Here is a 25945-nt window from a genome sequence, read left to right on the forward strand (position 1 = left end):
TCCACTCTTGGTTGCCTGGGTGTGCAGTGGGAGATGGGGATTTATTTCTCTCTTTGGAGAAGACACTGAGACCCCAGTTCTCGTTAGGACGTGTCTGAGCTGCTCCTGAGCCCCTGCACACACAGAGCTGCCCCTGGGCAGTGCCAGGAGGTGTGAGCAGGACAGAGCTGAGCACACAGCGGGTGGGACGGGGTCTGTGACACTGACAGGGAGCAGACCAGGGACAGACACACAGCTGCAGGCAGCACAGACATGGGCAGGGAGAAGGAGCTCCTACCAGATATGCCAGGGACAGGATTTCCCAGTGCAACCCCTGGTCTCCTCTCCTCCCCAGCAGACCCTCTGCCCCAAAGCCATGGGGTCCAGGTCACGAGTCTCCACCCCAGCAGCTGGACCTCCAGGTGAAGGGTTCCTGCAACGTGGTACTCAAAAAAGGTGCTAAAAGTACTTGCTCTCCAGTGTCATTATGTGAGTGGCAGCAGCACAGCCGGGTCAGGAGAAGGTTCCACAGCATGCCCGTCTGCCTTTCTGTCCTTGCTTTATTTTCTGGTAGCACTGCAGTGTTCTTCCCTGTTTCTCCACCTGTCCCTGGTGCTCTTGCTCTCTGGGGTTGGGGTGGGAGTGTGGGTCAGTTTTTGTTCTGACACCAACACAGGGCGTCTTGACCCAGAGGTGTGTTCATGGTATCTAGATGCCCATGCTGCATTTTAAGCTGTGATGAACTGTTATTCAAACTTAGTAGAAAGAAAGAATGAGCGGAAACATCCCTCCATCAGGGAGGGGGTTTTCCATGAGAAACAGCATGTTTATTTTGCTCAGTGGAGTCTCCCCTAACTTGTCACTGCCTTTTCCTCCTTGCACAGGTCCTCATGCCCACAGGCAGCCAATGTCCAACAGCAGCTCCATCACGCAGTTCCTCCTCTTGCCGTTCGCAGACACACGGGAGCTGCAACTCTTGCACTTCTGGCTCTTCCTGGGCATCTACCTGGCTGCCCTCCTGGGCAACGGCCTCATCATCACCACCATAGCCTGGGACCAGCACCTCCACACCCCCATGTACTTCTTCCTGCTCAACCTCGCCCTCATCGACCTGGGCTGCATCTCCACCACTGTCCCCAGATCCATGGCCAACTCCCTCTGGGACACCAGGGCCATCTCATACTCAGGATGTGCTGCACAGATCTTTTCATTTGCCTTCTTGACAGCAGCAGAGTATTCTATGCTCACCATCATGTCCTACGACCGCTACGTTGCCATCTGCAAACCCCTGCACTACGGGACCCTCCTGGGCAGCAGAGCTTGTGTCCACATGGCAGCAGCTGCCTGGGCCACTGGGTTTCTCTATTCTCTGCTGCACACGGCCAATACATTTTCACTGCCCCTGTGCAAGGGCAATGCCCTGGGCCAGTTCTTCTGTGAAATCCCCCAGATCCTCAAGCTCTCCTGCTCACACTCCTACCTCAGGGAACTTGGGCTTCTTGTAGTCAGTGCCTGTTTAACTTTTGGCTGTTTTGTGTTCATTGTGCTGTCCTATGTGCAGATCTTCAGGGCTGTGCTGAGGATCCCCTCTGAGCAGGGACGGCACAAAGCCTTTTCCACCTGCCTCCCTCACCTGGCCGTGGTCTCTCTGTTCCTCACCACTGCCATGTTTGCCCACCTGAAACCCCCCTCCATCTCCTCCTCATTCCTGGACCTGCTTGTGTCTGTTCTGTACTCGGTGGTGCCTCCAGCAGTGAACCCCCTCATCTACAGCATGAGGAACCAGGAGCTCAAGGATGCCCTCTGGAAACTGATGACTGGATTTCTTCTGAAGCTATAAACTGTCTCTATCTTCTTCTACATAAGAGTATATTCTATCTCATTGCAGGTTCATCCTGTGTGCAGCATTTTTCGTCTCTATTTGTAGGTTTTTATAATTATGATAATATTTTAATTCCCTTTGTAATTCACTGCCTGCTTTTCTTTTCACATGGAGTGGCTGTGTCAGTGTGGAATTGTGCTCTCTGTGTTTAAGGAAAATAAAGGGTCCTTCACCAAATTTTTTAGTTGACATCCTTTCACCAAGACCTTTTTGGAGCTGCAGGGACAGTTCCTGTGTGCATGGGTGGGAGGGAAAAGAGCTTTCGCATGGCAGCCCTGCCAGGGAGCAGCAGCGCTTGTTCTTCCAGAGCTGTTCTGGTTCCACTCCCACACTCTCCTTCTCATCCCTTGTGTTGGTGCAAGGCCTGAGTGCTCTGGCAGCTTGGTCACCGTCCTGCTGTGTGTCAGTGCTGTGGGCGCAGGCAGGGACAGGCAATGGGCACTGCTGTGACAGAGCTGGCCTCACAACAGCCTTTCCAGATAGAAAGGTGATCTCCTCAGGGCAGGATCTGAATGTTTAAGTCTTCTTAAAAAAATTATCTCAAGAACATGCCCAAGAAAGTGACCCACAGGTGAAACACCAGAGTACAGCTGAACAGTGTGTGTGTGCAGGGCTGGCACACAGCAGTGTCCTCTCACAGCCAGGCCTCCTGCCAGAGACCTGCAGGACCAGCAGAGCAGGGGCTGAGCTGTGCCCCTGTGCACTGGACACCCCTTTGGTAGGAGCCTCAGGTCAATCATCATGGAGCTGCCCCCTCACAACCACCATTTCCAGCACTGGCCTCCCACCCACAGAGGTTGTTCTTCCCTCCACAGCGGGACACTGAATGGGTAGTTCAGCAGTCCATGCTTGCTTTATACAGGTGTTGAGGTTTGAATTGCGGGATGGCAACCGTTGCAGATGTGGGTGTTAGCCCCCTCTCCTCCCCCTTCCTTCTTCAGCCCTTTCTTCTCCCCGCTTCCCACTCAGGACAGGCTATTGGGAAAGAAAGGAGGACAGAGAGAAGAGAGTTGGAAAAGTTAAAAATGTTTTACTAATGCTACCAATAAAAATAGAGAAAATAATACAAAATCACAGTATCACAGTATCACAGTATGTTTGGGATTGGAAGGGACCTCAAAAGATCATCTAGTCCAATCCCCCTGCTGGAGCAGAAACGCCCAGGTGAGGTTGCACAGGAACATGTCCAGGTGGGTTTGAATGTCTCTAGAGAAGGAGACTCCACAACCCCCCTGGGCAGCCTGGTCCAGGCTCTGCCACCCTCACTGAGAAGAAATTTTTTGTCAAATTTAAGTGGAACCTCTTGTGTTCCAGTTTGATCCCATTACCCCTTGTCCTATCATTGTTTGCCACCGAGAAGAGCCTGGCTCCGTCCTCGTGGCACTCACCCTTTATACGTTTATAAACATTAATAAGGTCACCCTCAGTCTCCTCTTCTCCAAGCTAAAGAGCCCCAGCTCCCTCAGCCTTTCTTCATAAGGGAGATGCTCCACTCCCTTAATCATCTTTGTTGCCCTACGCTGGACCCTCTCCAGCAGTTCCCTGTCCTGCTGGAACTGAGGGGCCCAGAACTGGACACAAGATTCCAGATGGGGTCTCACCAGGGCAGAGTAGAGGGGAAGGAGGACCTCTCTGACCTACTAACCACCCCCCTTGTAATACACCCCAGGATGTGGCCTTCCTGGCCACAAGGGCACAGTGCTGGCTCATGGTCATCCTGTTGTCCACCAGGACCCCCAGGTTCCTTTCCCCTACACTGCTCTCTAATATGTAATTTCCCAACCTATACTGGAACCTGGGGTTGTTCCTGCCCGATGCAGGACTCTACACTTCCCTTGTTAAATTTCATCAGGTTATTCCCCACGCAACTCTCCAGCCTGTCCAGGTCCAATAAAACCAATCTTGAAAGTCCCAGCAACTGCTCATGCAGATCAGGGGCCGGCACCCGAAGTCCTGGACTGGACTCTGCAGCCAACCAGAGCTGGATTCAGTCTGTCACTAGGCCTCAGTTTTCAGGGAATACTAGCAAGGTCCTCTCCTAATGTCGGCCAGAAGGAAAAGGGGTGAGATCCTCATGATCTCCCACTTTTACATTAAGTATTCACGTGAACGGGATGCTATACGCTGTTTGTCAGTTTCTAGTCACCTGTGTTCTCGTTGCCCCTCTCGCAAGATGTACATCTGTCCTTATCAGTGATCTCGCATTCCATTGCTAGGTTTTACCAAAACATGTGTCTGACTTTCCAGAAAAATGCAGCAAATATGAAGCTTTAGCTGACAGGCAAATTCACTAAAAGAGAAACTTGTTTTTAACTAAACCAGGACAACAGATGAGAAGTGAGCATGTGCATCGTGTACGTGAGGTGACATGAACACAAGTGAGCACAAATATCATCAGCTATTCCTTGCAGTTCCATGAAGGCCTGTGGCACAGACAAGGTCTTGAGGTCACTTCATGTTGGGAGGAACATCCCATAGGAAATCACCTGAATGCAGCAGTTGTACTTCCTTGAACTGAGGTCCCTGTGTCCATTCCTCATGACGTGGGACATGGGTGACACACTACAGGGCTGAGGTGTCTCCTGTCCTTTTGGAGTGGCAAAAGGAGGCCAGTGCCTCTGTGTAAAAGTGACAGACTCTGTCTCTGAACATCCCTGGGTGCATGAGTCCATGAGGCCAGCTCAGATGTGGACATCTGACAGACACTGACATTTCTGTGTGTGACTCTGGGAACAAACTCCACTGCCCAATGAAATTCATCTCGGCTGCCTTAGGATCATTACAAGTGCTCCAGTCTGCTACCTCACCATTGCCTGTTATTCTGGATTGTGACCTCATAAGAACCAGGACAATCAGAGAGGTTCTGGGGTCTTTGGAAAAGGCAGACATCAAAGCCATGTTCAAGAAAGGCCGGAACAGGTATTGGGAGAATTGCACATTGGTCAACCTGCCTCTGTCCCTGGGAAGGGGATTGGACACATCCTCCTGTAGAGTGGGATTTCAGCTCTTTTGAGGGTGATGAAAAGGTGGGTCGAGGCCATGAACAACCTCCCCTGGTTCACCAAGCCTTGAGCAGGATAGGGAGACAAGATGAGTGAGACAAGGGCTCTCTTCAGGCAAGGTGAAGAAGTGGGATGGGTGTCTACAGCCTGCAGGGAAAGAGGGGCAGGTGTAGGACTGTGTAGAACAGGCTTCAGTCTTGGTCAGGTCCGGGGTGCTAAGGAGGTGAATGGATGGGTGTGGTATTATGAGGTCAGTTGTGTCTCAGGAACTCATAATCCAGTCAGAAATGCGTGGCTGTGACAAGTTGTCATGTCCATCCCACCTGAGAACATGACAGGACAGCAGCAGGAGCATGGTCGTGCCTATCAGAGAAGCTGAAAGTCCAGCAGCAGTCGTGGGATTTAGAAGATCATGGTGAGGTAACTTGCCTTCTGTCAGGTAAAAGACCACAAGAAGCATAACGGGTTGGGTTCCCTGCTTGAAGAACAATTTTTGAGATGGTTGAGTTTTCCTGAATAGCAGAAAAAACAAGAGAGATAAAAAATAACTCACAATGTGCATCTTCGATGATGGAGACTGGATATGAGGAGGAAGAAATGTCACGGAAGGGCAGTGCTGTGGTGCAAGAGGTCACCCAGAGGGAGCTGGATCAGCCCATGGTTTATGTTCCAAAGAGCAGCCAGTGAGGGTGCAGACACCGCAGTGAAGGTGCAGAAATGCTGGGGTGAGAGCAGGTGGGGAAGCAAGATGGGTGTCTGCAGCCTGCAGGGAAAGAGGGGCAGGGGTAGCACCGTGTAGAACAGCCTGTGGTGGAGATGGCAAAGGGCGCTGGCAAGGCTGGAAGGGACCCACAGAACCCAGGTCTGTGTCCCCTTGGCCATGGCAGTTGTCTCTGCCACTGAGGCCCAGGAGAAGACATGTTGTCCTCATGGCACTGGGGCCTCGGTGCCTCCTTGCAGCCCCATGGGGAAGCTGGAAGTTCTTGTCCCAGTGTTGTCCTTCCCTGGGCCTTGCACACCCACATCCCACGGTCCGAGGAAGAGCCCTGAGCCGTGTGTGAGGGACAGGATCCCCCTTCCCATTGCCTGGAGGTCATGGCTCCTCCTTTCTGCTTCAGAAAACAAACCAAGGGTTTTCTGAGCATCAGAGCTGAAGAAAAGACTCAAAGGAGACCTCATGGTGGCTACAGCTTCCTCAGAAGGGGAGAAGGAAGGGAAGGTACTGATCTCTTCTCTCTGGTGACCAATGACAGAACCCAAGGGAATGGCAGAAGATGTGCCAGGGGAGGGTCAGGTTGGACATGAGGAAAAGGTTCTTCCCCCAGAGGTGCTGGACACTGAACAGGCTCCCCAGGGAGGTGTCACGGCCCTAACCTGACAGTGTTCAAGAAGAGACTGGACAACGTCCTCAGACACACGGTGTGACCTGTGGGGTGTCCTGTGCAGGGACAGGAGTTGGAACCCATGATCCTCGTGGGTCTCTTAAAACTCAGGACATTCTATGATTCTATGAAATACTACATCAAAAGCCCATGTTTTCACTGTACGGATGAGTTGTAAACATACACATGCGCATGTCCACTGTGTGCATGCGGTGAGATGAACCCAAGAAAACACAAATGCCATCAGCTATTCCTTGGGGTGCCATAAAGGTCAGTGGGACAGAGATGGTGTTCAGGGGTCTCTTCCAACCTGTGTTATTGTAGGATTCCATGAATCTTTTCCTTTGAGAGCTCTTTCATGTCAGAATAGACAGAGGAAGGAGAAGAAAAAATCAGAGGCAGAAGCAGAGATATAAAATGTCCCGGTGTAAATACAGCAGCTCCTCTGAGGAACGTTTATGCACTCAAACCCTTGATAGGAAATCTATCAGATAAATTTGATGAAAGCAGCTTAGTTTGATCTGCTCACACACTGGACCACAAGGAGGGTGATGGTGGGTATGATGTCGTATGGTCACTGTGTCTCAGGAACTCATAGTCCAGTAGGAAGCCAATGTCTGTGGAGGGGACTGTGAGGTCACTTCTGCCTCTGCAGGGGATTGGCCAACAGCAGGAACACGGCTGGGAAAGGACTGTGAGGTCACACACACGAGACGAGCAATCGGGCCCAATCAGCATGGCTGGATGAAAGGCAGGTCCTGCTTGACCACCCTGATCTCCTTCTGTGACAAGGTGACCGGCTGAGCAGATGAGGGAAAGTCTGTCGTGGGGAGTGAATCCACCACACAGGCTGTGGGTGTTGTGTCCTTAGACTGCAGTAAAGCCTTCGACACCATGTCCCACAGCATCTCCTGGAGAAGCTGCAGCTCGTGGCCTGGATGGTGTATCTGCGATGGGTAAAGAACTGGCTGGAAGGCATTTTAGAGCCATTTGTCCCCTTCCTGTTCACATGGGCATCCCATGAATGCATCACTGCTCTACCCCAGTGTAGACAGGCACAAGGCCTTCTCCTCCTGAACCTCACCTGTGCCACTGGTTTCTCCAGCACCCTCATCCTTGACTGTGGGATGCCCAGAACAGCCCTCCCAAGACAGTTTGACAAAGCCTTTTTTCTACACCTTCCCCACATCCCTGCTTAATCGCCTCATCCACTGCCTAAGGACCAGAAAGGTTGGGTACTAGTGGGCCATTGAGAAAAATGGTGAGAAAAGCTTTTAGATGCACAGATCAACATGTTGGCCTGCTGTTCTCTTCTGAACAGGCCCAGAGGACCTGGACAGCATTTGCTGTGTCCCAGAAACTCACCTAGAAGGTTGGGATATGGAGAAAAGGTTTTGTCTGGGAAGGGACAGACAGGAGCTGGTGGAATTGGCTGGTGTGACCATGAGACATCTCTCAAACACCTCAGAAAAGTCCTGGCTCTCAGGGACATTGCGTGGTCCTCTGAGAAAGAAAATATCAAAAATGACTTATCATGGAATCATAGAATAATTGTGGTTGGAGGAGACACGTAAGATCATCGAGTCTAACCATGACCTAAATCTGGCACTAAACCATGTCCCTAAGAGCCTCATCTGTATGTCTTTTAAACACCTTCAGTGATGGGGACTCCACAACCTCACTGAGCAGTCTGTTCTGTTGCTTCAAAACCCTTTCCTTGAAGATTTTTTTCCTAATATCCAATCTAAACGTCCCCGTGTGCAACTTGAGGCCATTTCCTCTTGTCCTATCACTTGCTACTTGGGAGAAGAGATCAACACCCACCATGATAAAACCTCTTTTCAGGTAGTTGTAGACAGTGACAAGGTCTCTCCTCAGCCTCCTGTTCTCAAGGCTGAACAGCCCCAGCTCCCTCAACCGCTCCTCGTGAGACTGGTGCTCCAGACCCTTCACCAGCCCTGTCACCCTCCTCTCATCTCTTTCCAGCACCTCAATGTCTTCCTTGCCATGAGGGGCCTAAAACTGACCCCAGGATTCAAGGTGCAGCCTCACCAGTGCTGAGTAAAAAGGGATGATCACTTCTCTAGTCCTGCTAAAGCTCTGATTGAATCAAGGCTTGAACACCTGGATGTGACCCAGTTGGTAACAGCTTGGACTGCAGACTCCTGAGGTCCCTTCAACCTCAGTTCTCTTACGATCCCATTGTGATGTTGGGCTCTGTTTCAGACTGGAGCAGAGCAGGCAATGATGGGGCAGGATCCACCTGTGCTGTAGGTGACCATCTAAACCAACATCTCAGCCCGTGAACCAGCCAACACCTCAGTGTGACACTCTGGGCAAAGTGTGAGGAGTCCTGGGCAGGGAAGGTTCAGAGGGCATGGGGCGCTGTGCAAGACACAACATGATCTTGGCTTCACGCCTTCAGGCCCATCAGGTGTCAGGTAATGTCAATGGATATTAAAATAAGAAGAACTGAATACAAAGATCCAAAGCAACGGAAGGTGTCAACACACCTTTCTTTATTTTTCTTTGGCGGGGGTGGGGTCTTTTCTTTGAAAAGGAAAGAGTTTTCCAGAACTGGGAATAGATTTAGGACACAAATGTCTTCAGCTCCAGGGACACAAACACCTGGTGCCAGTGTAGATGCCCTGGGAACCCCTGCCCAGGCTCCACCTGCACTGCAAGGTGCTCTGGTCTCCCCAGGTCCTGTGTGATAGATGCCAATCCCAGGCCAGCACCTCAGGTACACTGGGGCCCCTAAAATGGCCCTGGCTGTTTATGGTGAGACAGCTGATGACTAATGTCTGCCTGAAAAGGCACACTTTTTTGTTGTTGTTTTTTTTGTGGTTTGCTTTGTTGCTGTTGTTGTTATTGTTGCTGTTTTATTTTTGGTTTTGGTTGTTATTGTTTAGTTGGTTTGGGGTTTTTTTTTTTCTTTGTTTTTTGGGGGTTTTTGTTTCTTTTGTTTGGTTTGTTTGTTTGTTTGATTGGAGATTTTTGTTTAGTTCTTTTTTTAACATATTAAAATTTAAAAGAAAAAAGCCAAAAAGTGAATTATAGGGAAGTGTACAAAGGATAGGAGAAGAAATATTTGTCTTCCCCTGTACTTCTGTTACCAACACTCTAGTATTTCATCTCCCTTGTCATTCAGGAGTTCCCACCTCTCCTGATTAAATGTCCCTGTCCAAGGACAACTTTCCAGCACTGTCTGGACGTTTGCCCTTCCCAGTGCTCTCACGTTTCTCCTCCACTTGCTCTTTGGTCACTCAGTTCCTCTCAACTGTCTGGTTTCTGCTTTGAGCTTCAGGGAGTTACAAACTTGACTCATTCTTCAGAGCTCTAATTAACATGGCAGTCAACACATTAATTGTGTTTATCTCTATCCTTTCCTATCTCTTTGTCTAAAACAATTCTTGTGTGGATGTCCCTTGTGGATGGTGGACCTCATCAGATCCAGCTTACACACACAGTTGAGGAAAGTGTTTTGCTGTTTATTAAACTGTGCAGTGTTTGCACAGGAGAGCAGGTGGAGCTGGTGCACAGGAGCTGCAGCATCTCCTGCAGAGCTCAGTGGAGAAGTCTGATGGAGGAAAAGTGATGCAATCTCTGGTGGCCAATGAGGGAACCAGCAGACTGGGGGTGGGGGTGAGGAGCCAGGTTGTCCATACAGTGTCCAGCCTCAAGGGACTGTTCTCCTGCCTGTCCAGATGTCTCCAGGAGACCCTCGGGATCAATGTCCAGTGTAGAATGCTGCTGTCACTTCTATACACTGGAAAATGATAGAAAATACCCTGGAAAGAAAAATCCCTCCTTTATGAAATCTTCTTTGAAATCTTCATCAGCAAGTGTCCCATTGAAACCTCTCTTGTTAGTTCTACAAGTCTTGAAGATTTGAAGAAAATTAGGGAAAGAAACATCGCTCGTTAGGACTTTCTGTGTTTTAATGAGCCCCATGGCGTATTTGGTGCTGAGTCCATGAACCTCAGATACCAAGGACAGACTGAAGAATCTGCTCAAGAAGTCCAAGTCAGAAGCAAACTCCAAAGTACCTTGAAGCATTAATGGGCCCCACTGAGGGCTGTTACTGACAAAGCCTCCCCAGGGACTCGTTAGAGCAGATAATTGGAGGCAGTGATTGCATCAGGCAAAGGCAAAGTGCAGCAGCTCTGATGCTGAGAAAGTCCTTGGTTTGTTTGATGAAGGACAATGGCCAAGCCTTGAGCCCCTGCCCCTAGGAAGGGAGATCCTGTCCCTCACGTGTGGCTCAGGGCTCTTCCTGGGGCTGTGGGGAGTGCGATGCCCAGTGCAGGACAATGGTGTGACACTCCCAGGGGGTGCAAGGAGGCAATGGGGTGCCATGGCCATGACAACCATGTGTCTCCTCTTAGGCCTCGCTGTCAGGGACATCAGCCATAGCCAAGGGGACAAACACCTTGGCTCTTTCAGTGACATCCAGTCTTGCCAGCGCCCTTGGCCATGTGCACCATGGTCCATCTTGCACTGTCCCAGACCTGTGGCTGTTTCCCCACAGGCTGCAGACACCCCATGCGCTTCCCCACCTTGTTCTCCCCTCAGTGTGTCCCCACCTGTGCTGCTGTCTCTCCATCCTCACCAGCTGTTCCTTGAAACACAAAGTCATGGCTGATCCAGAGTCCTTCTGAGTGACCACAGCACTGTGCTCAGAATGACATTTCTTGATCCTGAGCTCCACTCTGGACCTCCAGAGCTGCAGTTTCTGATGGTTTTCCTTTCTCATGCTGTTCCCTCTATCAAGAAAAAAAAAAATAATTAAAAATTGACACCATCTTGGAATGTGATTTTCAACATTCTGAAGCTACTACTGCCCTTTCTTGTCATGGTTTTACCACAGCCACCAACCAAGACCATGAGAGCTGCTCACATCCTGCTCCCAGGCCCCAGGTGGGATAAGGGAGAGAACTGAATGGGAAGGGAGAAACTTGTGGGTTTAGAAAAAATATAAGAAGACAATGAGAATAATACACTGCTACTACTAATATGCTTATACTAAAATACACATAAAGTAAAATATATGATACTCAGTGCCATCCCCCACAGAACTCCAGTTCTGCTGAACAGGCAGCACAAAAGAAGAGAGCACCCTGGTCCTGAACAGCTGATCCCAGCAAGAGAAAGTACAAGTGCAAAAGGCAGAGAGGCCCAAGGGCCAACTGAAAAACAGCAAAACATCATAAAACTGAACGAACACTGAACTCCCAATAGAGTGGAACTTCCGAACAGAGCTAACCAATGTAGCCGGAAAACCAAAACTAACGGGCTGGAAAAGGCATCTCCAGCTTTATACTGAGCATGACGCTAATGGTAGAGAATAGCTCATTGATTGACCTGGATGTCAGTCAAGGTGCTGTCCTGTCTGTGCCCCCTCCTGCCAATTTGCACCTGCAGCTGCACTCCAGAGAAGTCCTTTGTTTCACTGACAATAGTCCAGGTAAATTAAATAGAATTAGATAAATTAAATTAAGGAAATATACTCAGTGCTATCCCCCGTGTAACTCCAGTCACACGGAGCAGCCAGTCCTGCAGAAGGGAGCACCTTGGTCCTGAACAGCCCATCCCAGCGAGAGAGAGCAAAAGGGCAACAGGCAGAAAGGCCCAAAGGCCAACGGCAAAATGGCAGAACGGCAAAAGGCCGAACTGACATCGAACTCCTGACAGAATGAAACTTCTGAATGGACTCACCAAACCAGCTGGAAAACCCAAAGTAACGGATGTAACAAGCCCTAAAAACTGGCTCCAGCTTTAGACTGAGCATGACGCTAATCATAGGGAATATTTCATTGATCAGCCTGCACGTCAATCCAGGCGCTGTCCTGTCTGTGTCCCCTCCTGCCAATCTGCATCCACAGCTGGATGGCCAAAGAAGTCCTTGGTTTCCCTGACAACAGCCAAGATATCAGTGAGTTCTGACATTCCTTTCATAGCAAATGGCAAACACTGTAAAGCTGCTAAAAGAAAAAATTAACTCTATTCCAGGGAAGAAACAGCGTTATCTCATTATTCTCATAGTAAATCTGAACAAAAGACTGTACTGGCTGTGAAGGAGAGAGGTTCAAAATGCATAAAGATAATTAACTCAATTTCATCAAAACCAGCATGTTTCCTCAGCCTCCCCTTCACCAGGCTAAAGAAGTTTGGGTCTCTCAACATCTCCACACATGACCCAGACTTTCTTTGGCCACACGACAGCTCCTCCCGTTCCTCCAGAATGGGGAACCTCACACTGGGACACACGGCTCCAGATGTGACCACACCAGTGCTGAGTCACGATGGACAATAACTGCCCTTGTCTGGGTGGCCACGCTCCTCCCAGTGCAGCCCAATGTGCTCATGGGCATGTTCCTGTTTAGCACCAGTGAGAACTGGCTGAACATCCAGGCTCAGAGGGTTGTGACCAGTGGCACAAAGCCCAGCAGGAGGTACCATGAGGAGCACTGAAGGACACCATATCCCTACCCAACAGGTGTCTCTTGGGTCCCTGGAACCACCTCAGTGCCAAGGGGGAGAGCACTGCCTGTATGGGTGGAGGAGATGGGGTCTGGAATGAGGGTCCAGGGGCAGTTTCTCCTGGTTGTTCATGCAGCAGCAAGCTGGGCTGGATATTTGGAGAGAGGAACTCTTCCTAAGGGCCTCCAATGGGCTTGGGGATGGTCTAGATGCATTCAAGGACCTTTATGTCCTTGTTGTAAAAATATGTGGTGCCCAGAACTGCACACAGAACTCAAGGTCAGGCTGCACCAATGCTGAATACAGCAGCATAGTCACCTCTTTTGACCACATGGCCATGCTGTGTTTGACGCACCCCAGGGTGGGGGTTACTGTCTTGACTGCTGGGGGACAGTGTTGGCTCCTGTTGACCCTGTGGCCAAGCATCATGCCAGATCCCTTTCTGCAGGGCTGCTCTCCAGCCGCTCTCTCCCAATCTACACTTGCGCTCAGTGTTACTCTATCCCAGGTGAACAATCCAACTCTTGGACTTGTTCAATTTCATGCCAAGTGCTGGGTCCTGCACTTGGGTCACAACAACCCCAGGCAGCCCTACGGGCTCAGGGAAGAGCGGCTGGAAATCTGCCCAATGGAAAAGGCCCTGGGGGTGTTGATGGACAGTGAGTGAACATGAGCCAGCGTGTGCCTGGGTGGCTAAGAAGGCCACCAGCATCCCAGCATGCATCAGGAATAGTGTGGCCAGCAGGACCAGGCAAGTGATCATCCCTCTGTTCTTGGCACTGGTGAGGATGCACCTCAAATCCTGTGTTCAGTTTTGGGCCCCTCACTACAAGAAAGACCTTGAGGTGCTGGAGTGAGTTCAGAGAAGGGCAACAAAGCTGGTGAGGGGTCTGGAGAACAAGTCAGATGGGGAGCAGTGGAGGTAACTGGGGCTGTTTAGCCTGGAGAAAAGAAGGCTGAGGGGAGACCTTATAGCTGTCTACAGCTACCTGAAAGGAGGTTGTAGCATGGAGGGTGTTGGTCTGTTCTCCCATGTAGCAAGTGGTAGAAGGAGAGGAAACGGCCTCAAGTTTCACCTGGGAATATTCAGTTTGGATATTAGGAAAAATTTCTTCATGGAAGAGTTTGTGAGGCATTGGAACAGGCTGCCCAAGGAGTGGTTGAGTGACCATCCCTGAAGGTGTTTAAAAGACATATAGGTGAGGTTCTTAGGGGCATGGTTAAGTGCCAGAGTTAGGTTAATAATTGGACTCAATGATCTTGAGAGTCTCTCCCAACTTAAATTATTCTATGATCTCTCTGGAATGAGAAACGTGACGGGGCAGCTCACCCAGGTGGAGAACTCATATGGATGGATGGACAGATGGGTGGATAGATAGATGGATTGGGACAGAGATAAGGATCAGCCTATCAGCCTAAGGGCTGGGGCCAGCCATGGCATGATGGAAGCAAGGCCAGCCCCACTTTGTCCCCTGATCTTGTTTCCAAGAGAGCCTTTACACCCATTGCTGGCAGCCCTCCTGTGCCAGCCCCTCTCACCAGCACACGACTCCTGGCCAGGAGCTCTTCATGCTGCTCCTGCTACCGCAGTGACAGAGCAGCCTGCCCTGAGCTGGGGAATGCAGAAATAGGGTTCTGTGGGTCATTCATTCTCCTGTTGAAGCACAGAGCACAGGGAGCAGGCTGTGGTACCTGGAAACAACAGCGAGACAGTCCAAGGCAGATCACTGAAGGTCCTTCACCATCTCCAGGAACACTGGGCACCCAGAGATGTGTTGGAGAATGGCCAAGAGAGAAAGGGCATGAGACCCTCTCTACGGAGAGGATCTCTTCTAGTTAGCATGAGTAGGCCTCAGTTAGCATGAGCTGAGCAAGGGTGGGTGAGAAGGTATTGCCTGGGAAAGGCCTGCATAAACAAGTCTCACAGTCTCAGGAGGCAGCTCCTGAGAAAGGCCTGGACAAACAAGTACCAGGAGGCAGCTCCGAGATAACGAGGGAACTCACATACCAGGGGGGCCATAGAAGGGGATGGACTCAAGGGGATGGATTCATTATGTATGTTGGGATGGGCTCATTACGTATGCTATCAAATCGGTGTTTGACAAGTAGGCATAATTAATAGAATTGTTATAAAAGCCAGTGGCTCGTGTCAATAAACGAAGCATGTTATCATCTGCATCAGATGGCTGCATTTCTTCCTCCGTCGCCGTAGGCCCGAACCCGTGCCGGGGTCTTGACCCCCGACATTTGGCGCCTGAACAAGCCGAACAACGGACCTAAAGGCCGAACAGCGGACCTGAAGGCCGAGCCTGGACCTGAAGACCTAACGGGGACTTAAAGGCCTAAGGAGGACTTAAAAGGAGGACTTAAAAGGATTAACGGGGCGACGGAAACGACAGCGGCGCCAGAAACAGCGACTGGCGGGTAAGAGCGACCGAACACTGTGCTGCGGTGTGTCGTCTCCGATGCCTGAACCGATTAAAGTTCGCTGCTGAAGGGCTACTAAGGGGCACTACAAAAAAAAAAAAAACCAAAAAAACGTATCGCTGTAAGTAGTTCCATAAGAGGATACATAAGAGGATACATAAGAGGATACATAAGAGGATACATAAGAGGACCGTGCCAGTAGTAGTATGGATAAGGGCGGCACAGAAAACGGGAACATGAATTTAAAAGTAGCCCTAAATCTTTTACAGTGCTTTTTAGGAAAGCGATCTTTTACGGAGCTTTTTAGAAAGCGAGGGGTCGATAATAGTTGCATTAAACAGCTAGCTGGTCTAGTAGCAACAGGGAGAACTAAGGGGTGTTTTCAGGATCCTGATTTATTGTTTGATGAGGGAGAGTGGATCAACGGAGAACCTCAAAGGACTATTAATTTGGTGCAGAGGCATGGGAACTGTGTTGTGGAAGACAGTAAGTCACCGTGAAAGATATATTCTCGGCCTTGTAACCGCCTGGAAACTGATAATTACTACAGTGAAGCAATTAAAACCTGAAAAGACTGTTACGAGCATTAGTGACTCAAAATTTGAACTTTGGGACAATATAGAGCAGAGAAAATGGGATAGAGTCAGCAATGGAAATCATGGGACTGTCTTAAAAGATCTTAAGGCTGAACGATCTGCTGCTGCCGGAATTTTTGCAGCGTCGCAGTCCAGGGCGGGGGGAGGAAAAATGCCGAGCGGGTGGCCTCCTGTACCATCATCTAACAGCAAGTCCAGGGGATTGGAGTCGGACAACTTATTCAAAGACCCTGTGAAAGAGGAGAATGCTAAAATCGTAAACAAGTGTACTATCAGTCCTTTTACCAATTTTACCAGTCTGCTTTTACTGTCTTTCAACCCTCTAACCCCTACGAGAGAGCAGAAGGAGTCGCCGGATAAGAACTGGGCAAAAGAACTCTGTGAAAGGTAACAGCTATAGATCATTTAGGACAGAACTATGCGGATTCGTTGAAAGAGGCAGGTATCCCACAACTCCTGGAAGAGACACTAACTGAAACACCGTAATCAGGGTCCCAATGACACTTACACGCAATTTATTGACTATCTCCAAGAGGCCGTCAGTAAGCAGGTTGAAAACTTAGAAGCTGAGGAAGCATGAGTGCTGAGATTAGCAGTAGAGAATGCTAATGTTTGCTGTCAACATGTTATTTGCAAGTTTTACAGTACGTATTATGTGCTTCTGTGTATTGCGCCTCTTTGAAAATCAAGCAGCTTGTCAGGAATGTGCGCTTCCCCTTCCCCTTTCCCCTTCCCCCCCCCCTTCCCTCCCTCCCTCTTTTCAAGGTTTTACTTTCAAGATGGGGTCAGGAATAGTTGCTTTCAGTTGTGTTCCTAGAAGATCAGTGTTGGAAGGTGTTTTAAGGCTTGGGAAAACATTCGGAATTCTGAGGAAGGAAGATCTTGTTAAATGTTGACATCGGTGTTTGTTGCTGTATAAGTTAAATGATTGGGAAAAGTGTCCGGAGGATAGAATCTTGTTGCAATTAATGTTGTTTTTGAGGCCAGCAGAGTAGGACAAAAAAAAAAATCCCTACAAGAGATCGTTAAATCATTTCGGACAGCTGAGAGCGTTAACTGATAACACACAGGTCACAGCAAACTTGTTAAAGTCTGCAAGATTCTCTCCTCATTAACCTGTTTTCTTTGAGGGTATCTGTTTAAGTATGTTGCAATTTTGGTAGGTCTGTGCTATATGGTATGATAAGTTCGTACTCTGTTAAATCGTGAGAATCCGTTGACTCAAAATGTGCATTTTGTGATGGTTCGGAAGATCATGAGTGATTTGGTTCCTTGCTGCGTGAATGTGGTCGTAAAAATTTTGCGTGTAGTAGCTGTTGTTTTTCTCTCTAGCGTACTAGCCTTATTCCAATATCCAGACTTGAGCAACTCTGTGACAGGCTGTCTCTCATCTCGGTACACTAAATTTGGCTTTTTCATATGCACATCAAGTAAAGAATCCAGGTTTTGGACTAACAGTTATAGCGCACCAGATGAGACACTGAAAACAAAACAAAGCAAAAAGGAAGGCCTTGCCCGGTTCAGCTCATTACAATGGCAGGGGGGCGAGTACTGATGGGGGTCCAGCGCGCACTGACTTTTTTTGTCAGGGAGACCCAGAGGTACCTCCACCTGCCTGAGCAGTGAGCGGCCCAAAGGTGCAATGCAAAAATTGAGGTATTGTCTTCAATTAGTGTGACTGTGATCTATCTGCATATTTGACCTGGGTATTTGGTTTTCACGTCTGAGCTCAGTATTTTAATTTGCATATTTTAATGGGAACCGGTTCCATTGCTAAAATTCTGCCTTGCTTCACCTTAGGATTGCATTCTTACACATTAGAGTACTTGCTTATACTGTTATCTAGTAATTTTGAGGCCAGAAAAGAATTTAGAGTGTTAAACTCCGCAAAAAAAAAAAAAAAAAAAAAAAAAAAAAAAAAAAAAAAAAAAGAAGAAAAGGAAACTGTTATAATGGATGTGAACTTGGTATTGTATGAAGAAAAAGGTTGCTGGAATATAAACTGATTTGGATCTAGGAAAATAGAGTAATGGATTGAGGTTTATTGTACTGGTTTGTACTGTTTTTTAACATCTCTAAATTGTAAAAGGTAAATGGAACTAAGGAATGTGTAACTGAGAAGTTTCCCAGAGCCTCCTACTTCGTACCAGCCATTATGCCAGCTGCGTGACCTTGGTTATCTCTAAACTGCAGCACGAAGAGACAGAAAAACAAAAATGGAAAAACCTGGCTGCCTGTTTTTGAAGCAGTGAAAAGGGGGGGTTCTCCCCCCGCACTGTGGTGATGTAGTACTGAATGGAGCAGTCCGAGGATGCAGTTTGAGGTTATGGGAGAAAACGTAAGAAAGGCTGTTTTTTGAGACAAATGGAATGCCAAATTTGGAACAAAGTTTTAATACATGTATTCTTATAGTTGCCAGAAAGTCCTATACCTCTCTTAGGTTAAGATTTGTTAAGTAAATTGTAAGCTCAAATAACGTTTTCTGAGAATTCTGTTTAGTTGCATGGCCTACAAGAAGCTGCTGGGATGGTGCAGATCTGCTTGCTGCAAGTGAGAAATCTCCAAGGACATTTCAAATGCTGTATTTCCACTAGTATTAACAGCCAATGTTGCGATAGAGCAAATACTACGCTGAGAAATCTGAAACAGGACTTCGATCTGGTAAGGGAAAGCAATATCCAATAAATATGACAGCCAAAATAGAGTTTGGAACTTTGAGGAATGAATTTATGACAACCTTACAGGCTGGCTGCATTCGATTGGACTTGCAGATTTGTCTATTTCTAGCTACCACCTAGAAACAACCTGTGGCTATTGTGAGACAGTATGATGAGATTGCTAGCAGACTAATATACCAATTGTCACTCTGATCAAGAAAATGCAGGGAATTAATTTAAGTCTTAATAGGCCATGATCCTTTTGTCATATATGTACCATCTGTGAAACATAATTCTGATTTCTTTAGTTTGTGATCTATGTCTTTATAAATTGCACTAGCTGGTTTTCTTAACAGCACAGTTTTTGGCATGCATGTAAAATGTAAATTGCTGCAGAACCCAAAAGTCTTTAACATCAGGTCATAGGTCATACTTGTATTTGGTCTGATCTTACATACTTGCAAAGTTTTTATTGCTGATTCTGGGAGGTGTGAAGATAACAATTGGCATCATTCTGTAAAAATTATTGAAGGCTCAACCTAATTGGCAGAACTTGGCACAGCTTTAAATTACTTAGGGCTTTTTAAGGAGGAACCTCTAAATTTGATTTGTGATTCTGAGTACGTAGTCAAAATCCAACGCACGTATCTGATTCTGCACTGTGCTTTTGTTTTAGTTTTGTTCCTTCTTAAAAGAAAAAGGGGGCAGAAGTAGGGAAAACATCACAAAAACAATTGTCAAAAGCATTGTATGTGATGAAATACTTTGCAAGTGTGACCCAAAACCATGCTAAATCAGAAAGAACCTACATTAGTTATGGTCAAATCACTAGTCAATGAAAAGGCCACATCAATTGATAACCTGGGGGAGAGGTTGTGCTTGTGTCTTTACAGATCAAGGGCCGCAATGGTTGCCAGCACGAAACGTGAAACCTGTGTTCCAGCTGCTGTGTTTTGAATGCCTGCACAGACAAAGACTAACATGTGGAGTATTTTAGCCAACATGACTGACCAGGACTCTAAATGCCTAACTACGACATCTCCGGTAAGACCGTTCTATATATGCTTGGTTGGCATCGCCCTTGATGACTACAGCAGCATCACACAACTGTTTCAAAATAGTGGTCAACGTAAAGGCATTGCAACAAACTGTAATAATACCAACATGGCACTTTGGATTAATTGTCTCCTGGAAATAGACATTGAACCACAGGAACTGGAATTGCTGGGATTTGTGCCCATGGATGCTTGTATACAGCTGGTTTGTAAAAAGTGCCAGGACAATATGCTAAAGCATGGATGGATAAGACTGCAAAATATTAATGCTACCCTTGGTGACTATAGAAAGGAAACTCGATGGTGTAATGCCTCGCAGAAAAATCCGAGGGATGTCATTGATAGTGTGGAACAGACTGTATGGTGTATTCTTGATCTGTGAAGATAGAGCCTAACCGGGAATTCCTTCTAATGCTGTTGAAGGACTGTGTAATTTGGGACTATTGACTCTCTTAACACCCAATGTTTCTATGATAATAGGTCACAGAAAAGTGATACGGGAAAGACACCTTTTGCATGCATATAAGTCAAAATGTGATGATAATGTAGATTTTTGGGGGTTAAGGTTAAGGGTTTAGGATCACTTGTATCTGGTGTTGGCACAGCTACAGCTTTAAATATTTTAGAAAGTTAGGATGTTGGCTAGTTAAGCAAACTAACAGAACTTCAAAGGCTTTAAGTGGACTTTTGTTAGATGTAGATTCTGTAAGACATGCCACACGGTAGAGTAGAGCTGCGACAGACTTTTGTAATTGGCTCAAGGACATGGGTGTGAAGGATGTGATGGTCTCTGCTGTATGGATCTAAAAGATGAACAGATTTCAATCCATAAGGAAATTCAACAACTTATGGACCACTCACAAAAGGATATGGGGTTTTTCAGCCTAGAAAGTTTGACGAACTGGCTGGGACTGGAAGGATGGGTCAAAGACCTTTTGCAAAGTCTGTTAGCTATTGTGATTATTGCAGTTATTAGGCTTTTGTGTTTAAGCTGTATTTTATCCTGTATTAAGAGAATATTTGAGCACACGTTAAGACAAACTCTGCTCATCCTAAAAGAAAAAGGGGGGAGATGTTGGAGAATGGCCAAGAGAGAAAGGGCATGAGACCCTCTCTACGGAGAGGATCTCTTCTAGTTAGCATGAGTAGGCCTCAGTTAGCATGAGCTGAGCAAGGGTGGGTGAGAAGGTATTGCCTGGGAAAGGCCTGCATAAACAAGTCTCACAGTCTCAGGAGGCAGCTCCTGAGAAAGGCCTGGACAAACAAGTACCAGGAGGCAGCTCCGAGATAACGAGGGAACTCACATACCAGGGGGGCCACAGAAGGGGATGGACTCAAGGGGATGGATTCATTATGTATGTTGGGATGGGCTCATTACGTATGCTATCAAATCGGTGTTTGACAAGTAGGCATAATTAATAGAATTGTTATAAAAGCCAGTGGCTCGTGTCAATAAACGAAGCATGTTATCATCTGCATCAGATGGCTGCATTTCTTCCTCCGTCGCCGTAGGCCCGAACCCGTGCCGGGGTCTTGACCCCCGACAGAGATGGACACTCAGACCAGTACCATGACGTAACATGGTGCCCCATGTCCTCCCCTGAGCCATGAAAAACACAAGCACAGCAGCATGGCCTTGTGGGGGAAATTTATTTAGGCTGACCACAGCTTTGGAAGAAGAGCCCAAGCTCCAAGTACTGAGACTGAGGAAATCCCCTTTTGCGGGGTGTTTCAAAAAGATGGCCCCAATTTCAGAAATATAGCGATTTCAAAATGGGTCCACACCTGTATTACAGAGATGTGACACAGGACACCAGCTGTACCAGGGCCCCAGAAACAGGTAGACAGGCCTCTGAGTCACTGCTCTGGAGAAGTGCCATGGGTGAAGAAATTCCTTGACAAACATGGTTATCACAGATTAAATGCTCAATGCACAGGAGGTTCCTGAGATGAACTGGAAATCACTTCTGAAGAGACACAGGTAACTTATTGTTGCTGACAGAAAAATGAGTGAATCAGCTTCTTCAGTGCCACTTTCAGTTCCTGGTTCCTCATGCTGTAGATGAGGGGGTTCACTGCTGGAGGCACCACTGAGTACAGAACAGACACCACCAGGTCCATGCTTGGGGAGGACATAGAGGGGGGCTTCAGGTGGGCAAACATGATAGTGCTGACAAACAAGGAGACCACAGCCAGGTGAGGAAGGCAGGTGGAAAAGGCTTTGTGCCGTCCCTGCTCAGAGGGGATCCTCAGCACGGCCCTCAAGATCTGCACATAGGACACCACGATAAACACAAAACACCCAAATCCTAAACAGCCACTAAACACAAGAAGCCCAAGTTCCCTGAGGTAGGAGTGTGAGCAGGAGAGCTTGAAGATCTGGGGGATTTCACAGAAGAACTGGCCCAGGGCATTGCCCTTGCACAGGGGCAGTGAAAATGTATTGGCCGTGTGCAGCAGAGCATTGAGAAACCCAGTGGCCCAGGCAGCTGCTGCCATGTGGACACAAGCTCTGCTGCCCAGGAGGGTCCCGTAGTGCAGGGGTTTGCAGATGGCAACGTAGCGGTCATAGGACATGATGGTGAGGAGACACAGCTCTGCTGAAACTAAAAAGACAAACAGTAAGAGTTGTGTAGCACACCCTGCATAGGAAATGACCCTGGTATCCATGAAAGAATTGGCCATAGACTTGAGGACAATGGTAGAGATGGAGCCCAGGTCGAGGAGGGCGAGGTTGAGCAGGAAGAAGTACATGGGGCTGTGGAGGTGCTGGTCCCAGGCTATGGTGGTGATGATGAGGCCGTTGCCCAGGAGGGCAGCCAGGTAGATGCCCAGGAAGAGCCAGAAGTGCAAGAGCTGCAGCTCCCGTGTGTCTGTGAATGGCAGGAGGAGGAACTGGGTGATGGAGCTGCTGTTGGACATTTGCTGCCTGTGGGCGTGAGGACCTGTGCAAGGAGGAAAGACAGTTACATGTTACGGGAGATTTCTCTGGGGAAAATAAACATGCTGTTTCTCATGGAAAATGCCCTCCCCGATGGAGGGATGTTTCAGCTCATTCTCTCTTTCTACTAAGAGAGAAAAAACTGTTCATCACAGTTTAAAATGCAGCTTGGGAATCTGGTTTCCATGAACACACCTCTGGGGCAAGACCCCTTGAGTTGATGTCAGAACAAGAAGTGACTGGCACTTGCACCCCAACCCCAGAGAGCAAGAGCACCAGGGACAGGTGGAGAAACAGGGAAGAACACTGCAGTGTTCCCAAGAAAATAAAGCAAGGACAGAATGGCAGACGGGCATGCTGTGGAACCTTCTCCTGACCCGGCTGTGCTGCTGCCACTCACATAATGACACTGGAGAGCAAGTACTTTTAGCACCATTTTTGTGTACCACGTTGCAGGAACCCTTCACCTGGAGGTCCAGCTGCTGAGGTGGAGACTCGTGACCTGGACCCCATGGCTTTGGGGCAGAGGGTCTGCGGAGGAGGAGAGGAGACCAGGGGTTGCACTGGGAAATGTGTCTGCACTGCAGGGGATAGCAGGGGGTTCCTAAATCCCGTCCCTGGCATATCTGGTAGGAGCTCCTTCTCCCTGCCCATGTCTGTGCTGCCTGCAGCTGTGTGTCTGTCCCTGGTCTGCTCCCTGTCAGTGTCACAGACCCCGTCCCACACGCTGTGTGCTCAGCTCTGTCCTGCTCACACCTCCTGGCACTGCCCAGGGGCAGCTCTGTGTGTGCAGGGGCTCAGGAGCAGCTCAGACACGTCCTAACGAGAACTGGGGTCTCAGTGTCTTCTCCAAAGAGAGAAATAAATCCTCATCTCCCACTGCACACCCAGACGAGCAAGAGTGGAAAACTGAAAGCACAGACTCCTTCCCTTGCAGCTGTTGCTGTCTCGATGTTGTTGTTCAGAAGGACCCTCTGCCATGTCTGTGGGGGGATCTGGAGCTCTGAGCAGCCCTGACCTACACAGCCCCCTTCAACCCCACAAGCTCCCTGCCTGCCCTGCCGGGGGTCGCTCCTTCCCCCCACAGCTGCTGCCATGGGATCTCCCGGGCAGGCTGAGCGCTGACCCTGGCAGGCGGCAGAGTCCCTGCCCGGCACAGCCCTGGGGTGCAGGGACCCTGCTCTGCAGGACAGCCCTGGGCACCCCTGGGTGCTCACCCGGCTTCACAGCTGTTCAACATGGCCTGACAAGAGCGCCGTCCTTACAGATCCCACCTGCTGTGCCTGTGCCAGTTTCAGGAGGTGCCTCCAGGAGCTACAGATGCTCTGCCCTGCACCACAGACTTACCATGGCAAGGGCTGCAAAGGTTTCTCCTCCAGCGAGCTCTCAGTCATCCTCCCAGTCCTGACCACCTTTAATCTCTCTCTGCCTTGCTGGTCTCCTGAGATGCCCAGGCAGAGCCCTCAGCCCTGCTGCGTGTGCAGAGGAGCTGCTCCTGGGCAGAGCTGTCTCTCTGCAGCGCTGCCGCTGCCATGAGCTCCCTGTGTCCCAGGAGCCCAGCCCAGCTCAGCAGCACAGGAGCAGCCCAAGGTGCTTTAATGACCCCTCTGGTGGGTTTGGGGCTGAGTCCATGGACCTCAGACCCTGGAGGAAGGTGAGGAAACTTCTCAAGAAGTCAAAGTCAGATTCAAACTCCAAAGTTTCTTGTAATGTTAATGGGTCCCTCTGTGCAAGGCCAAGGGCAGGACTATGGTCTCACCCCTCCCAGGCTCCTGGCTGGGGACAAGGAGGCCACGAGGCCCCTGTGCTGGAAGGACAAGGTGTCTCCTCACAGGCATCAGAGGTGCAGACAACAGCCACAGCCAAGGGGAGAAGGAGCTCATGTCTGGTGGGGCTTTCAGCCTCTTTACATTCCTTGATCATCCCCACGACAGCCTGTCCTGTGCTGTGGCATCCCCTGCACCTCTGTCCCTGCAGGCTGGAGACATCCCCCCTGCTGCCCCACCTTGCTCTTGTCTGAGCATCTTCCTTCCTTTGCTGAGATCTCTCCATCCTCCCCAGCTGCTCCTTGAAGCACAAAGCCTTGGGCTGATGCAGACTCCCTCTGCTGACCTGCTCCACCACAGCACTGCCCTTCCATCACATTCCTTTCTGCTCATGTCCAGCCTGGACCTCCCCAGATGCACTCTGTCCCTTTGCTTCAGTCCAATTCTGTTTCCCAGTCTGAAGAAAACCTCCACCACCTCTGAAACCACCTTTCAAACACTCTCAGGCTACTCCTGCACGGCTGCAGCCTCCCCAGCGCTGCTGGGCCAAAGCAGCCCAGGTCCCTCAGCACCCCACACCATGTGCACAAGGTGCTGAACCTGCCTTGGCACAGCCCTGCACTCTCCAGTTCCTCCCTGCTGCTCCAAACTGGGAAGCCGCACACTGGCACACACCCGTGTGTGTGGGTCACACCAGTGCTGAACCGAATGGGATGAGAACTGCAGGTGTCTGGGTCCCCACGCTCCTCCTCATGCAGCCCCGGGTGCAGCTGCCTTGTTCATGGTGAGCGTGCACCACGGGCTGGTGTGGGGACCTTGTAGTGCCCAGGCCCTTCTCCTCAGGGTCACTGCTCAGCATGTCAGGTCCTGCTCTGTCCTGATGGACATGGTTATTGTCCCACCCTGATACAACACTGCTCATTTCTCTGTGTACAAATTAGAGACCTTTCTGTTGGGTTAATCCCAGATTTTCTCAAGGTCTGGACCCTCCTTTGACTGAAGCTCCATTTGCTCAGCTGTTAAAGTTTGCCTGCAGATTGTTTATCCTGATGGGTTGTCTCTGCCAACATAACAGTATGAGGAGGTATAGGATACTATAAATACCATCTCCTGTAGAAACAGTAGGGTCTTGAGGCTCTGGTGCTCATAATACCGGAGATCTGGATTTAGAGAGCAAGTTTCCCTTCATGTGGGAGAGCAGCAGGAATGTGTGGAGCTGTGCCTGGGGACAGACAATGTCAGCTGAATGTTGAGGACTCAGCATGAGAGGGTAGAACAACATGGGCAATGTTGTGGTGAGTGGACATCAGCTACAGACTCACTGATGAGGAAGAGGAATGAGATGAGGCCTCCTTCAGACAAATGAAAGAAACCTCATGTTTCCAGGCTGTGTCCTCGTGGCAGATCTAAGATATCCCAATATCTGCAAGGAACCAGCCATCCAGGAGGGTTTTGGAGTTCATTGACAACATCTTCCTGACATCGGTGACTGAGGAGTCAGTAGGGTGAGGTGCCCTGTGGGACTTCACACTTACAAACCAGAAAGAGTTGGTCAGGATGGAACAGTCAGGGATGGGAAAGTGGAGCTGAGGCTCCTGGGAGATGAGAACAAGGCCAAGAGCAGGATTTCAGGAGAGCAGGATTTGGCTGCTGAGGGACCTGCTTGGGTCCTGTGGGATATGACCTTGGTGTCTGCAGAGCTTTTCTCTCCCATCTCCTCCCTCCTCTCTCCCACCTGCTGTTGTGCAGCGTTTTTTACCCTTTCTCAAATACAA

At 49.1% G+C, this 25945-nt stretch overlaps 2 protein-coding genes across 2 annotated transcripts; one reads left to right on the forward strand and one right to left on the reverse strand.

Annotated features, from left to right (window-relative positions):
* Positions 1–886: 886 nt before the first annotated feature.
* LOC309448699 (olfactory receptor 14I1-like) lies at positions 887–17091 on the forward strand (the record flags this gene model as incomplete). The annotated part of the gene is given in 3 exon segments (XM_082070426.1): positions 887–1801; positions 1804–1846; positions 17084–17091. Coding segments are annotated over 3 exon segments (966 nt in total).
* A 4358-nt stretch (positions 17092–21449) lies between these two features.
* On the reverse strand, positions 21450–22385 carry LOC309448701 (olfactory receptor 14J1-like; the record flags this gene model as incomplete). The annotated part of the gene is made up of 1 exon (XM_082070428.1): positions 21450–22385. One exon carries the CDS (start codon positions 22383–22385, stop codon positions 21450–21452), a length of 936 nt encoding a protein of 311 aa, XP_081926554.1.
* Between the last annotated feature and the right edge of the window lie 3560 nt (positions 22386–25945).

This window comes from Streptopelia decaocto (assembly GCF_964273445.1).
Source record: "Streptopelia decaocto genome assembly, chromosome: 21".
Taxonomy (NCBI): Eukaryota; Metazoa; Chordata; class Aves; order Columbiformes; family Columbidae; genus Streptopelia; species Streptopelia decaocto.